The sequence below is a fragment of the Nerophis lumbriciformis genome, linkage group LG36, assembly GCF_033978685.3.
Source record: "Nerophis lumbriciformis linkage group LG36, RoL_Nlum_v2.1, whole genome shotgun sequence".
NCBI lineage: Eukaryota > Metazoa > Chordata > Actinopteri > Syngnathiformes > Syngnathidae > Nerophis > Nerophis lumbriciformis.
In genome coordinates, this window is record NC_084583.2 from 25053849 (window position 1) to 25070864 (window position 17016).

Genomic DNA, 17016 nt, shown 5'->3' on the forward strand with positions numbered 1-17016 from the left:
TTGAACCCAAGACTACTCAGGACCTTCGTATTGTGAGGCAGATGCACTAACCCCTCTGCCACCGTGAAGCCCTACTGTATATATATATATGTATATATATATATATATATATATATATATATATATATATATATATATATATATATATATATATATAAATACTTGACGTCCAGTGAATTCTAGCTATATATATATATTTTATTATATATATATATATATATATATATATATATATATATATATATATATATATATATATATATATATATATATAAAATAAATACTTGAATTTCAGTGTTCATTTATTTACACATATACACACACATAACAGTCATCTACTCATAGTTGAGTTAAGGGTTGAATTGTCCATCCTTGTTCTATTCTCTGTCACTATCTTTCTAACCATGCTGAACACCCTCTCTGATGATGCATTGCTGTGTGGCACGCACAAAAGTGCTTTCATCAAATGCACTAGATGGCAGTATTGTCCTGTTTAAGAGTTTCACAACATTGCTGTTTACGGCAGACGAACTGCTTTACGGTAGACAAAAAAGTGGCTGCTGTTGTTGTGTGTTGTTACCGCGCTGGGAGGACGTTAATGAAACTGCCTAACAATAAACCCACATACGAAACCAAGAACTCGCCCTCCATCATTCTACAGTTATAACGTGATTGGGCAGGTACGCTTTTTTATATTGTGGAGGACCTCAGTCCGCCTGAATTTCGGGAGAAAATTTGTCTCGGGAGGTTTTCGGGAGAGGCGCTGAATTTCGGGAGTCTCCCGGAAAATCCGGGAGGGTTGGCAAGTATGGCAAAGACTTACAGCGTGTGGAGCAGCAGACGGCGTCCACAAAGTACATCCGTACATGACATGACAATCAACAAGCGCCAGACAAGAACTAAAACACTACACACAGGAAAACAGCAAAAAAACTCAAAATAAGTCATGGCGTGATGTGACAGGTGGTGACAGTACACCTACTTTGAGACAAGAGCTATAGTGATGCATGCTTGGTTATGGTTTGAATTAATATCCAACAGTTGCGAGAAGGACTTTTTACTGTCAATATTGGCTGTTAAGTTTAATTTTTTTAATGTTTTCTGCTGGTGGTGTGCCTTGGGATTTTTTTCAAAGAAAAAAAATGTGCCTTGGCTCAGAAAAGGTTGAAAAACACTGATCTGGTGCGGGGGTCATCAGGTGGCTCTTTACCGCCGCCCTCGTGGCTCCCTGGGAACTCTTTCAGAGATGTGTGAAAATGAAAAAATCTATTTAAAAAATATATTTAATGAGTTTCTGGGCTGTCTAGAGATTGGCAGAGTAACCGTGTAATACTCTTCCATATCAGTAGGTGGCAGCAGGTAGCTAATTGCTTTGTAGATGTCGGGAACATGGTTCGTCGTGATCACAATGTGCAGGTAAAAAGGTATCTAACGCTTAAACCAAAAATAAACAAAAGGCATTGAAGCTTAGGGATGGCTATGCAAAACTAAAGGAAAACTGAACTGGCTGCAAAGTAAACAAAAACAGAATGCTGGACGACAGCAAAGACTTAAAGCGTGTGGAGCAGCAGACGGCGTCCACAAAGTACATCCGTACATGACATGACAATCAACAAGCGCCAGACAAGAAGTAAAACACTACACACAGGAAAACAGCAAAAAAAACTCAAAATAAGTCATGGCGTGATGTGACAGGTGGTGACAGTACACCTACTTTGAGACAAGAGCTATAGTGATGCATGCTTGGTTATGGTTTGAATTCATATCCAACAATTGCGAGAAGGACTTTTTACTGTCAATATTGGCTGTTAAGTTTAATTTTTTTAATGTTTTCTGCTGATGGTGTGCCTTGGCTCAGAAAAGGTTGAAAAACACTGCAATAAGAAGACGAGCAATGCGGAAGTGTACCACACAGGCGCTCTGGTTTAGCCTGAATACTGCGACGGCAATACATAGGAATGCTAAATGTAACTGGCCTAAAAACACACATTTCTACTGCAACATGAACAAAATAAAACTCCTGCAAAAGAAGGCCAATTTTCCCCAAAACAGCCATACGTTATATTTAGGCGGGTCATTCGAAGATATCCAAGCGTAATACTGCACGTGCTGTCAACCCCTCCTTACGCGCCGTCACCCCACATCATTAGCCTCAGCTTCCGGGGAGGGCCGGGTTTATTTGTAGAAGCGGATTTGTCGCCCCCTCCTGAAGAGTTTCCATACGGGAGACTTGAAGTGTTCAGCATGACACGGAGGCAAGTGCGCGTTGTGCTCCATCGAAGTGTTCCTCCTCGCCCCGAGCAGAACCCTCAAGGGTGAACGAGACGCTTGCGCTTAAGCTTCTGCCTCGCCATCTCCTCCTTTCAGAAACGAGAGAGGGGAGAAGAGAGTGACGCGCGCTCCTCCATCGGCCGCGGCTGGCGAGAGCCACCATCCCAGCCTCCATGCATCCCTCAGTCAGCCTGTGTTAGTCACGGCCCTGAAACTGCACCTGGTCCAAACGTCCAGTTCAGTTCCTCCAAGCACAACATGGATCTCTGGAGTTCTTAGTAATACTGCCGAGGTGTCCATGTGTCAATATATTATATCAACAACAACAAAAAAGTCTATTTTAGATGAAAAGGTGGTTGCAATATACACCATAACAATATGTACAGAGTCCATGCTGCTGGTTAGTCATCACTGCAAAAGAGGAGGATAAAGGAGATACATAATTAGTGGCTTAGTGATGAACCAAATAGGAGCCATTTGCATTGAACTAAGACACAGGTTGTCAAACTCAAGGCCCGGGGGCCGGATCTGGCCCGCCACATCATTGTATGTGGCCCGCAAAAGCCTGGGAAACATGTGTGTTAATAAAATACTTTTTACTAAAAGCAAATAATTATTTCGATTTTGACAGGAAAAAATGAGTATCTTCCAAAACAGGGATGTCAAAGTCAAATACATCAGAAAAAAAAAAATTGCTACAAGCCGAGGGCCGGACTGGTTCATCCATCCATCCATCCATCTTCTTCCACTTATCCGAGGTCGGGTCACGAGGGCATCAGCCTAAGCAGGGAAGCCCAGACTTCCCTCTCCCCAGCCACTTCGTCCAGCTCTTCCTGTGGGACCCCGAGGCGTTCCCAGGCCAGCCGGGAGACATAGTCTTCCCAACGTGTCCTGGGTCTTCCCCGTGGCCTCTTACCGGTTGGATGTGCCCTAAACACCTCCCTAGGGAGGCGTTCGCGTGGCATCCTGACCAGATGCCCGAACCACCTCATCTGGCTCCTCTCCATGTGGAGGAGCAGCGGCTTTACTTTGAGCTCCCCCCGGATGACAGAGCTTCTCACCCTATCTCTAAGGGAGAGCCCCGCCACCCGGCGAAGGAAACCCATTTCGGCCGCTTGTACCCGTGATCTTGCCCTTTCGGTCATAACCCAAAGCTCATGACCATAGGTGAGGATGGGAACGTAGAGAGCTTTGCCTTCCGGCTCAGCTCCTTCTTCACCACAACGGATCGATACAGCGTCCGTATTACTGAAGACGCCGCACCGATCCGCCTGTCGATCTCACGATCCACTCTTCCCTCACTCGTGAACAAGACTCCTAGGTACTTGAACTCCTCCACTTGGGGCAAGATCTCCTCCCCAACCCGGAGATGGCACTCCACCCTTTTCCGGACGAGAACCATGGACTTGGACTTGGAGGTGCTGATTCTCATCCCAGTCGCTTCACACTCGGCTGCGAACCGATCCAGTGAGAGCTGAAGATCCTGGCCAGATGAAGCCATCAGGACCACATCCTCTGCAAAAAGCAGAAACCTAATCCTGCAGCCACCAAACCAGATCCCCTCAACGCCTTGACTGCGCCTAGAAATTCTGTCCATAAAAGTTATGAACAGAATCGTGACAAAGGGCAGCCTTGGCGGAGTCCAACCCTCACTGGAAACGTGTCCGACTTACTGCCGGCAATGCGGACCAAGCTCTGACACTGATCATACAGGGAGCGGACCGCCACAATCAGACAGTCCGATACCCCATACTCTCTGAGCACTCCCCACAGGACTTCCCGAGGGACACGGTCGAATGCCTTCTCCAAGTCCACAAAACACATGTAGACTGGTTGGGCAAACTCCCATGCACCCTCAAGGACCCTGCCCAGAGTATAGAGCTGGTCCACAGTTCCACGACCAGGACGAAAACCACACTGTTCCTCCTGAATCCGAGGTTCGACTATCCGGCGTAGCCTCCTCTCCAGTACACCTGAATAGACCTTACCGGGAAGGCTGAGGAGTGGTTCAATGTTTATGAAAACATATTAAAATGATTGCACATGACCTATTGAGGGCAGCACATTGGCACAGGGGTTAGTGCATGTGCCTCACAATACGAAGGTCCTGAGTTCAATCCCGGACTCGGGATCTTTCTGTGTGGAGTTTGCATGTTCTCCCCGTGACTGCGTGGGTTCCCTCCGGGTACTCCGGCTTCCTCCCACCTCCAAAGACATGCACCTGGGGATAGGTTGATTGGCAACACTAAAAATGGGCCCTAGTGTGTGAATGTTGTCTGTCTAGCTGTGTTGGCCTTGCGATGAGGTGGCGACTTGTCCAGGGTGTACCTCGCCCTTCCGCCCGAATGCAGCTGAGATAGGCTCCAGCACCCCCCCCCCCCCGCCACCCCGAAAGGGACAAGCGGTAGAAAATGGATGGGTGGATGGATGGATGACCTATTGAACCAAGACCTAACACAGTGTACTGTATTTTATTTAATGATGAAATAAATAATCCAACATTTTTGTAGGGCTCTGTCACTAATTTTAAGTGAAAACATTTTTCAACAAAAACAAACTTCCTTCAAAGCATGTGGCTGTGGCCTGCGGGCCGGTTCAAATATCATAGATAATTCATTTGCGGGCCGGATCTTTGACTTTGACACCACTGTTCTAAACGTTATTATATAATCATGCCAAATATTATGTTGTTATATAGTGTATTACAAAAATATGTTAGTAAAGATAACATTGGTTTGTACATGAAAAAAATGTAATAATCGAGTGCATAGGCTATGGTGTAATGTCCAATGATAAGTATTTAAAAAACTAAGATGTTTCAAGTGGTAAACAGGTGAAAGGTTAGACAACTCTCCTTCATTGACTGTTATTATCTTAAAAGTAGCGACACAACTGTTGTACACTCTTAGAAATAAGGGTTCTAAAAGGGTTCTTCTACAAGGGCTGAGGTTCTAACTGGAACCATTTGCTTCTGAAAAACCCTTTCCCGAAGAAAGGGTTTTTCAAGGGTTCTTGGTAACGCTAATGGTTCCAGTAAGAACCATTTTGATCCAGAGAACCCTTTAAAACCCCTTTTCTGAATAATTGGTTTTAAAAGGGTTCTCACTAACACTAAGGGTTCCAGTAAGAACTATTTTGATCCAGAGAACCGTTTTTGGAAGAAAGAGTTCTTCAGGGATTGTTGAAAGCATGGGTAAGATCCTGTGTCACCAGGGACATACTTCCTGATAACATTTGCCAATAATGGTGCCTATCTTTAAATAAATGTTTTTCTCATTTAAATGTTTTGAATGTTTGTTCAATGTCAACATGATAAATGACCACAATATAATATGAACTAAACTGATCTGTAGAATACAATATGGTTCTTTATAGAACCCTCAGAAGACAAGACGGTTATCGGTGAAAACCTTTGAAAAGGGATGTTTTTAGAACCCCCTGTGTCGGATCTAGATGAAACCCTTGAAACATGAAAGAGTTCTTTGTGGAACTCCCTGCGTGGGTTCTAGATGAAACCCTTGAAACATGAAAGGGTTCTTAGTGGAACTCCCTGCATAGGTTCTAGATGAAACCCTTGACAAACGAAAGGGTTCTTAGTGGAACTCCCTGTGTGGGTTCTAGATGAAACCCTTGAAATACGAAAGGGTTCTTAGTGGAACTCCCTGCGTGGGTTCTTTGTAGAACCTCTCATGGGGGGGTTCTGGGTGGAACCTTACACACACAGTTCTAGGTAGAACCCTCCAGAAGGGTTCCAGGTGGAACCTTTATAAAAAGGTTCTACCTGGAGCCAAAAAGGGTTCTCCTATGAGGACGAGCCGAAGAACCATATATGGTTCTACTTAGCACTTTTATTTCTAAGAGTGTACTTTGGCACGTGTTGCAGCCATGAAATTCTAAGTTAATTATTATTTGCAAAAACAAAAAAAAAGTTTATGAGTTTGAACATCAAATATGTTGTCTTTGTAGCATATTCAACTGAATATGGCTTGAAAAAGATTTGCAAATCATTGTATTCCGTTTATATTTACATCTAACACGATTTCCTAACTCATATGGAAACGGGGTTTGTACATCCATACGGTACCAATTCCGGGTACCTGGGAACCGATACTGCTACTGTGTGTTCAAATGTGCTAATAAATGTTCTAAAAAACATTAAACATTTGAACACTGAGCTGTGCTGTCCAGTTCTTGCCTTGTTTTCTTACACTTCTGTGTCTCATTTGGACTTTATCTTATCGTAGATTTTGCATGCAGTAGCCATTCCAAGATGTTAGATGGCAGTAGTGCATAAACACCAGAGTAGTCTATACTGTAGGAAGTAGTCTTTGCCATGAGGTTGAATGCGCCAGTCTCTTCTTTTGCTAAGTCCTACAACTGTAAAGTGTAACTATAGTATTTATTACATTTAACAACCGATAAAAAAAATGGATGGATGGATGGCATATTACATTATTGCAACATGTTTGATTGTAATGTGCATCTTGAATGAAATTTGGAATTGTTGAAATCGCCGTGTAAAATCGCTAATGCTAATCGATAGCATGTCTATTGGAAATGCCATGTAAATTAGCAGTGAGCTATCTTAATTTGAACAGTGGAGCCTTACTGTACTTATCTGCGCCTTTATCTTGCTTTGTTGGCATGGAAAACTGTAACATTACGTAGAGGCCTGAAGGGCTTGACAGCTTGTTTCCCAACAAAGTGTTTAAGCCGGTTGCAGCATGGGCCATCAGGTGCAACAAAGGTATCAGAATATGGACAAGCTTTGTTAGGTACCTATGAAAGTACCAAATTCCACACCGATCCCTGTTTGTGTGAGTGACAGGAAGATAAGCTCTTGCTTTACTTGTATAACTCTCGATATCAGTCCATTTTTTCACCCCATAGGAAAAAAAAGCTGTCTTATATTCTGATCGATACGGCATTCGTCTTATCACCTATCATAGAATGCTCAGAGGTAGTTTGTTTTTAGATATTTGTTTTTGAATGTATAATTGATAATAGAGTACGACCTACTTTTGACTGGTTTTAACAGATTGAAGAAATCAAAGTTAAAGCTGCGATCCCTGAGATGTTTTTGTTTGTATAAAAGGTTTGGACACATGAAACTCAAATATGCAAATGTTAGAAGTGCAAGCTCACACACTGTAAACATGTCTCCGTATCAAATCACTCTGCTAGTCGCACATAAAGCATCATGGTTGTATTAATGAAGTGGATCCGGCTTCTCACCTTGTGCCAGCAGCCTGGTATTGGCAGCCCATCGTGTCCCTGCACAGTCACAAAGCAGAGAAATGGTCATTAACGAGCCACAATACAATATACACACTTAAATAAAAAATGCTGGGTTATTCTGATAACTCAATTTATGAGTTGCGAGTGTTGGGTTGAATTTCTCAGTTATTTTTATGAAGAGCAATCCATTTTTTGGGTTATAACCAGAGGTGGGTAGAGTAGCCAGAAATTGTACTCAAGTAAGAGTACTGTTACTTTAGAGATTTATTACTCAAGTAAAAGTAAGGAGTAGTCACCCAAATATTTACTTGAGTAAAAGTAAAAAGTATGTTGTGAAAAAACTACTCAAGTACTGAGTAACTGATGAGTAACATACACACACATATCATATATATATATATATATATATATATATATATATATATATATATATATATATACACACACACACATATATACATATATATATATATACACACACACACACATATATACATATATATATATATATATATATATATATATATATATATATATATATATATATATATATATATATATAAACACTTTCCCAAAGACAACACCCTAAGAAAAGTATTCAACAAGAACAACATTAAATTGAGCTACAGCTGCATGAACAATATACGACAAATCATCTCAAACCACAACAAAACAATTGCAAATGAGCCGTCGGCCCCCAGACAGAGCGACTCCAAAACCAACAAAGGCTGTAACTGTCGAAAGAAACCTGATTGCCCTCTCAACGGGGGGTGCTTACAAACATCAGTTGTCTACCAATCTAAGGTAATACGCAAGGACATTAACACATCCGACACATATGTAGGATTAACCGAGGGAGAATTCAAAACCAGATGGAACAATCACAAGGCTTCTTTCAGGAACAAAAACCTGCGAAATACCACAGAACTCAGCAAACACATTTGGGACCTCAAAGACAATAATGTTGAATATTCAATAACATGGCAAATTCTTGCATCCAGCACACCTTACAATAGTGGTAATAAAAGATGCAACCTATGCTTGAAAGAGAAACTGTTTATTATTTACCGTCCAGACCTGTCATCCCTCAACAAGCGCAGCGAAATTGTAACAGCATGCCGCCATAGACGGAAACACCTCCTAGGTAACACATGAGCCAATCACCACGCCCCTAGGCCAGCCTGTACCCACCCACTCTGTGCCCTATATAAACCATGGTATGCGAATTCTCCCATTAAAATCTCCTGATGATTGAGGGTACCCCCCCCTCATGAAACAGGCCTGTAGAGATGAAATAGTCTTGTGATTTTTTTTCCCACACATACATATATATATATATATATATATATATATATATATATATATATATATATATATATATATATATATATATATATGTATATATATATACATACATTGATATATACAGTATATAATTTATATATATTTTTTTTGCCGTTTTTGTTTACATGTTAAAGGTGTTTTAATGAATATACATGCATGTTTAACACATATATATTCCTTTCTTTCATGAAGACAAGAATATAAGTTGGTGTATTACCTGATTCTGATGACTTGCATTGATTGTAATCAGACAGTAGTGATGATAACGTCCACGTTTTCAAATGGAGGAGAAAAAAAGTTCCTCCTTTCTGTCTAATACCACATGAAAGTAGTTGGTTTTTGGCATCTTATTTGTCCAGCTTCCATATTCGTTTTTATACACTTTACAAGAAATACATTGGCGGCAAAGCTTGTTTGCGCAGGCTTTCGGAGACTATTATTTTGAAAGCGCAGGCGCAATGGAGCGGCACTTTTATTGTGAAGACAGGAACTGTGCGGTCAGTCTTTAGGCTTTTGACGGGGTGTACGGTTGAAATAAAAAAGGGTCTTTTTTCCTTCACACTTTTGATTGATTGATTGGAACTTTTATTAGTAGATTGCACAGTACAGTACATATTCCATACAATTGACCACTAAATGGTAACACCCCAATAAGTTTTTCAACTTGTTTAAGTCAGGTCATGTGACCGCCTGGCTCTGTTTGATTGGTCCAACGTCACCAGTGACTGCATCTGATTGGTGGAACGGAGTGAACGTCACCAGTGACTGTATTTGTTGAAACGCAGGCACTATGAAGGTCTGTCTGACAGACCAAAACAAACAAAGCGTGCATTAACAGATCGATAAAAATTAGTAGCGAGTAGCAAGCTGAATGTAGATAAAAGTAGCGGAGTAAAAGTAGCATTTCTTCTCTATAAATATACTCAAGTAAAAGTAAAAGTATGTTGCATTAAAACTACTCTTAGAAGTACAATTTATCCCAAAAGTTACTCAAGTAGATGTAACGGAGTAAATGTAGCGCGTTACTACCCACCTCTGGTTATAACGGTATTATTTTAATTTAATTTCTGGGTTTTCAAAATTAGGAACCATTTTTGGGTTGTTTCTCAATGAGTAACGCATTTTTTTTTTTATTAAAAAGTTACTTTTTTCTTAAAGTGAATTTTATTATGGATTAATCTCATGAACATTATTGACATATTTGAGCATGCTGTATAGGACTGCTATGACCTTACATGGCAATTATTGTAAAAAATGCCACTCATATCTTGCTTTTGAGTATATTTTAATGGAATAAAAATAATTTCGATCAGTAGTTGGGAAGGAGGAGGACAAACCAGCAGTAAAATTTATAATTTTTAATAGAGATGTCCAATAATGGCTTTTTTGCCGATAACCGATATTCCGATATTGTCCAACTCTTAATTACCGATTCCGATATCAACCGATACTGATATATACAGTGGTGGAATTAACACATTATTATGCCTAATTTTGTTGTGATGCCCCGCTGGATGCATTAAACAATGTAACAAGGTTTTCCAAAATAAATCAACTCAAGTTATGGAAAAAAAATGCCATATTTATTATTGAAGTCACAAAGTGCATTATTTTTTTCTTTAACATGCCTCAAAACTGCAGCTTTGGGGGGTGTATATTGTAGCGTCCCGGAAGAGTTAGTGCTGCAAGGGGTTCTGGGTATTTGTTCTCTTGTGTTACGGTGCGGATGTTCTCCCGAAATGTGTTTGTCATTCTTGTTTGTAACAGTGTTAAAGTTGTTTATACGGACAAACTCAGTGTGACCTGTATGGCTGTTGACCAAGTATGCGTTGCATTCACTTGTGTGTGTGAAAAGCCGTAGATATTATGTACACAAAGGCAGTGCCTTTAAGGTTTATTGGCGCTCTGTACTTCTCCTTACGTCCGTGTACCACTCCGTACAGCGGCGTTTAAAAAAATCATAAATCTTACTTTTTTAAACCGATACCGATAATTTCCGATGTTACATTTTAAAGCATTTATCGGCTTGGAACATTTACCGCTAGAACATCTGTAATTTTTAACCAACTATTGGGTCAACGAGCGCTATATTGCGCGAAACAATATTTGGGTTGGGAATAACCCAACATTGTAGTGAGCATAACTCAGCTTTTGTGTTAAATACAAACCCCGTTTCCATATGAGTTGGGAAATTGTGTTAGATGTAAATATAAACGGAATACAATGATTTGCAAATCCTTTTCAAGCCATATTCAGTTGAATATGCTACAAAGACAACATATTTGATGTTCAAACTGAAAAACATTTTTTTTTGCAAATACTCATTAACTTTAGAATTTGATGGCAGCAACACGTGACAAAGAAGTTGGGAAAGGTGGCAATAAATACTGATAAAGTTGAGGAATGCTCATCAAAGACTTATTTGGAACATCCCACAGGTGTGCAGGCTAATTGGGAACAGGTGGGTGCCATGATTGGGTATAAAAGTAGATTCCATGAAATGCTCAGTCATTCACAAACAAGGATGGGGCGAGGGTCACCACTTTGTCAACAAATGCGTGAGCAAATTGTTGAACAGTTTAAGAAAAACCTTTCTCAACCAGCTATTGCAAGGAATTTAGGGATTTCACCATCTACGGTCCGTAATATCATCAAAGGGTTCAGAGAATCTGGAGAAATCACTGCACGTAAGCAGCTAAGCCCGTGACCTTCCATCCCTCAGGCTGTACTGCATCGACAAGCGACATCAGTGTGTAAAGGATATCACCACATGGGCTCAGGAACACTTCAGAAACCCACGGTCAGTAACTACAGTTGGTCGCTACATCTGCAAGTGCAAGTTAAAACTCTCCTATGCAAGGCGAAAACTGTTTATCAACAACACCCAGAAACGCCGTCGGCTTCGCTGGGCCTGAGCTCATCTAAGATGGACTGATACAAAGTGGGAAAGTGTTCTGTGGTCTGACGAGTCCACATTTCAAATAGTTTTTGGAAACTGTGGACGTCGTGTCCTCCGGACCAAAGAGGAAAAGAACCATCCGGATTGTTATAGGCGCAAAGTGTAAAAGCCAGCATGTGTGATGGTATGGGGGTGTATTAGTGCCCAAGACATGGGTAACTTACACATCTGTGAAGGCACCATTAATGCTGAAAGGTACATACAGGTTTTGGAGCAACATATGTTGCCATCCAAGCAACGTTACCATGGACGCCCCTGCTTATTTCAGCAAGACAATGCCAAGCCACGTGTTACATCAACGTGGCTTCATAGTAAAAGAGTGCGGGTACTAGACTGGCCTGCCTGTAGTCCAGACCTGTCTCCCAGTGGCGCATTTTGAAGCCTAAAATAGCACAACGGAGACCCCCGGACTGTACATCAAGCAAGAATGGGAAAGAATTCCACCTGAGAAGCTTCAAAAATGTGTCTCCTCAGTTCCCAAACGTTTACTGAGTGTTGTTAAAGGGAAAGGCCATGTAACACAGTGGTGAACATGCCCTTTCCCAACTACTTTGGCACGTGTTGCAGCCATGAAATTCCAAGTTAATTATTATTTGCAAAAAAAAAAAGAGTTTATGAGTTTGAACATCAAATATGTTGTCTTTGTAGCATATTCAACTGAATATGGGTTGAAAAGGATTCGCAAATCATTGTATTCCGTTTATATTTACATCTAATACAATTTCCCAACTCATATGGAAACGGGGTTTGTAAATTACACCCAATAGTTAGGTTATGAATCAACCAACATTGAGTTAGCATTACCAAACGTTTGGGTAAATAATTCAACGCAAAAGTTGGGTTGCAAAAATTAACCCAAAATGTTGAGTTAAAATAACTCCATCCATCCATCCATCTTCTTCCGCTTATCCAAGGTCGGGTCGCGGGGGCAGCAGCCTAAGCAGGGAAGCCCAGACTTCCCTCTCCCCAGCCACTTCGTCCAGCTCTTCCTGTGGGACCCTGAGGCGTTCCCAGGCCAGCCGGGAGACATAGTCTTCCCAACGTGTCCTGGGTCTTCCCCGCGGCCTCCTACCGGTGGGACGTGCCCTAAACACCTCCCTAGGGAGGCGTTCGGGTGGCATCCTGACCAGATGCCCGAACCACCTCATCTGGCTCCTCTCCATGTGGAGGAGCAGCGGCTTTACTTTGAGCTCCCCCCGGATGACAGAGCTTCTCACCCTATCTCTAAGGGAGAGCCCCGCCACCCGGCGGAGGAAACTCATTTCGGCCGCTTGTACCCGTGATCTTGTCCTTTCGGTCATGACCCAAAGCTCATGACCATAGGTGAGGATGGGAACGTAGATCGACCGGTAAATCGAGAGCTTTGCCTTCCGGCTCAGCTCCTTCTTCACCACAACGGATCGATACAGCGTCCGCATTACTGAAGACGCCGCACCGATCCGCCTGTCGATCTCACCATCCACTCTTCCCTCACTCGTGAACAAGACTCCGAGGTACTTGAACTCCTCCACTTGGGGCAAGATCTCCTCCCCAACCTGGAGATGGCACTCCACCCTTTTCCGGGCGAGAACCATGGACTCGGACTTGGAGGTGCTGATTCTCATCCCAGTCGCTTCACACTCGGCTGCGAACCGATCCAGCGAGAGCTGAAGATCCTGGCCAGATGAAGCCATCAGGACCACATCATCTGCAAAAAGCAGAGACCTAATCCTGCAGCCACCAAACCAGATCCCCTCAACGCCTTGACTGCGCCTAGAAATTCTGTCCATAAAAGTTATGAACAGAATGGGTGACAAAGGGCAGCCTTGGCGGAGTCCAACCCTCACTGGAAACGTGTCCGACTTACTACCGGCAATGCGGACCAAGCTCTGGCACTGATCATACAGGGAGCGGACTGCCACAATCAGACAGTCCGATACCCCATACTCTCTGAGCACTCCCCACAGGACTTCCCGAGGGACACGGTCGAATGCCTTCTCCAAGTCCACAAAACACATGTAGACTGGTTGGGCAAACTCCCATGCACCCTCAAGGACCCTGCCCAGAGTATAGAGCTGGTCCACAGTTCCACGACCAGGACGAAAACCACACTGTTCCTCCTGAATCCGAGGTTGGACTATCCGGCGTAGCCTCCTCTCCAGTACACCTGAATAGACCTTACCAGGTAAGGCTGAGGAGTGTGATCCCACCATAGTTAGAACACACCCTAAAATAACTCAAATAAGAAAATTAAACATACCTGTCAAAATATTGCTTTGTTTTCAATGAATACTTATGCGTACTACGCTACTGTATCTTAATGTTTGTCATTACAGGGTTACTTGGAGATCCAAGTGAAGAGGTTTTAACGTCTGTAATGTACACAACGTATCAAAGTGGCCCCCCCGGCATACTTTCCTTCCTCGATATGCGGAAAAGGTGTGGACACACCTGCGCTAATGCGAATAAAAGAAGAGAGCAGGAAGAGAGCAGAGTTACTGTACCACAGGACACAGGGCCACAGGGGCGGAAGGAGGAAGAGGAGAAGAAAGTGCTCCTTCCACACCAGACACATCTTTCTTGTCATCACAAGCCTGTCAGCAAGAGTCAGTTAGACACGCACAACTTGGAGGAAGGAAATGGAAGGGATGGGAAATTGGAAAAGAGATGCAGCACTCATTAAGAAGTTGTGGTCAGTGTGTGTGTGTGTGTGTGTGTGTGTGTGTCACATACCACAGGACAGGGTTGGTCTAGACCTGGAGGACCCTGTTCTCCCTTCTGACCCTTCAGTCCTCTCTTTCCGACAGTTCCCCTGTCACCCTGAATAGCACAACACACACTCACATATCACCCAACATTCTCATCTGACAGGTTCTACACTATAGTCTATAGTACATTCTACAGTATAGTCTACAGTATAGTCTACAGTATTTTATACAGTATAGTCTACAGTATATTCTCCAGTATAGTCTACTACAGTATAGTCTATAGTACATTCTACAGTATAGTCTACAGTATAGTCTACTACAGTATAGTCTATAGTACATTCTACAGTATAGTCTACAGTATAGTCTACAGTATTTTATACAGTATAGTCTACAGTATATTCTACAGTATAGTCTACTACAGTATAGTCTATAGTACAATCTACAGTATAGTCTACAGTATAGTCTACAGTATATTCTACAAGGTGTGTGTGAGGGGGGGGTTTGGTGGTAGCAGGGGTGTATTTTGTAGCGTCCCGGAAGAGTTAGTGCTGCAAAGGGTTCTGGGTATTTGTTCTGTTGTGTTTAGAATCAGAATCTGTCAGGTTTGTCACTGACAGTTTAGTTATGTTTTGAGTTTTTCCTCTGTGTGTGTGTGTGTGTGTGTGTGTGTGTGTGTGTAGTATTTCCTGTCAGCGCTCTTGTTTTGGTTCTGTTTCCTGTTTCTCCCTGAGTGCTGTGTCACCTCAGCTGTGGCTGATTGGCACCTGGCCACACCTGGTGTCAATCAGCCAGCTGCTATTTATACCTGCCCTACCCTCCAGTCACTGCTGGATCATTGTCGTTCCTACCTGTCGTGTCGTTGTTCTTAATACTTGTCGTTGTAGCTCTGTCTACTTTTGTTTCACTCTGCTCATGTCCTAGTTCCTTCGTGTCACAGTAAGTGTTTTTGGTTTCTTGTCCACAGTTAGCCTCTGTGCTATTTTAGTTCATAGCCAAGTTTGTTCTCCGCCTTGTGCGCGCCTTTTGTTACCCTTTCGTTTGTAGTTTTGCCTTAGTGTTTTAATTAAATCATGTTTTCTCGCACAATGCCTTCCGCCTTCTCTGCATCTTGGGGTTCGTCACCTACATACTCTGACAAGAATCAGCTTTATTGTCATTACGCAAGGTAACGAGATTGAGGCCATTCCATACAGTGCGATGTGTGCATGCTAGAAAAACAATGTGCAAATATATAGAAATATAAAAAATGTAGAAGTGCAATGAATATGGTGTGAAATGAATATATACCGTATTTTCCGCACTATTAGCCGCACCTAAAAACCACAAATTTACTCAAAGGCTGACAGTGCGGCTTATAACCCGGTGCGCTTTATATATGGATTAATATTAAGATTCATTTTCATAAAGTTTAGGTCTCGCAACTACGGTAAACAGCCGCCATCTTTTTTCCCCGTAGAAGAGGAAGTGCTTCTTCTTCTACTGTAAGCAACCACCAAGGTAAGCACCCGCCCCCATAGAAGAAGAAGCGCGCGGGTATTACGTTTCATTTCCTTTGTGTGTTTACATCTGTAAAGACCACAAAATGGCTCCTACAAAGCGACAGGGATCCGGTTCATGAAAAGACGCAATCTCTCCATCCGCACACGGACTACTATTTCACAGCAACTGATATTCCTGTGAACCGCACTGTGGATACAACGGGAGCACGTACGGTGAATATTCGCACCACAGGGAATGAGAAGTCATCCTTCACTGTGGTTCTAGCTTGCCATGCTAATGGCCAGAAACTTCCAGCCATGGTGATATTCAAAAGGAAGACCTTGCCAAAAGAGACCTTTCCAGCCGGCGTCATCATAAAAGCTAACTCGAAGGGATGGATGGATGAAGAAAAGATGAGCGAGTGGTTAAGGGAAGTTTACGCGAAGAGGCCGGGTGGCTTTTTTCACGCAGCTCCGTCCATGTTGATATACGACTCCATGCGCGCCCACATCACAGATGGTGTCAAAAAACAAGTGAAGCACACAAATACAACACTCACCGTCATTCCGGGTGGATTAACCAAAGAACTACAACCGCTCGATATTGGTGTCAACAGGGCATTTAAAGCATGACTGCGAACGGCGTGGGAACAATGGATGACCGAAGGCGAACACACCTTCACTAAGACAGGGAGACAGCGCCGGACGACATACGCCAACATCTGCCAGTGGATCGTAAATGCCTGGGCGGATATTTCGGTCTCAACTGTGGTCCGAGCTTTCCGGAAGGCAGGATTCACGGAACTGCTGGAAAAACAACAGCGACACTGACTCTGATGACTTCGACGAGACGGAGCCGGCCATTTTGGATCCCGTAATTCGCCCAACTTTTTAATTCGGACACCGAAGGAGAAGAATTCGAGGGATTTATGAATGAAGAATAACTTCAGAAAGTGAGCGTTATGTTTATTTTGTGTGTTGTGACATTAACGTTCGAGCAACATTAAGTTATTGATGTTATTGCTCTGCACTATTTTGA

At 42.6% G+C, this 17016-nt stretch overlaps 1 protein-coding gene across 1 annotated transcript in view; it reads right to left on the reverse strand.

The window, feature by feature from the left end:
- Positions 1 to 1278: 1278 nt before the first annotated feature.
- The window catches only part of col23a1b (collagen type XXIII alpha 1 chain b), a 467238-nt gene continuing 451500 nt past the window's right edge, over positions 1279 to 17016 (reverse strand). Inside the window, 4 exon segments of the mRNA XM_072912513.1 lie at positions 1279 to 2682; positions 7507 to 7545; positions 14296 to 14385; positions 14525 to 14611. Of these exon segments, the coding sequence (XP_072768614.1) occupies positions 2680 to 2682; positions 7507 to 7545; positions 14296 to 14385; positions 14525 to 14611 (219 nt within the window). The 3' untranslated portion in view covers positions 1279 to 2679.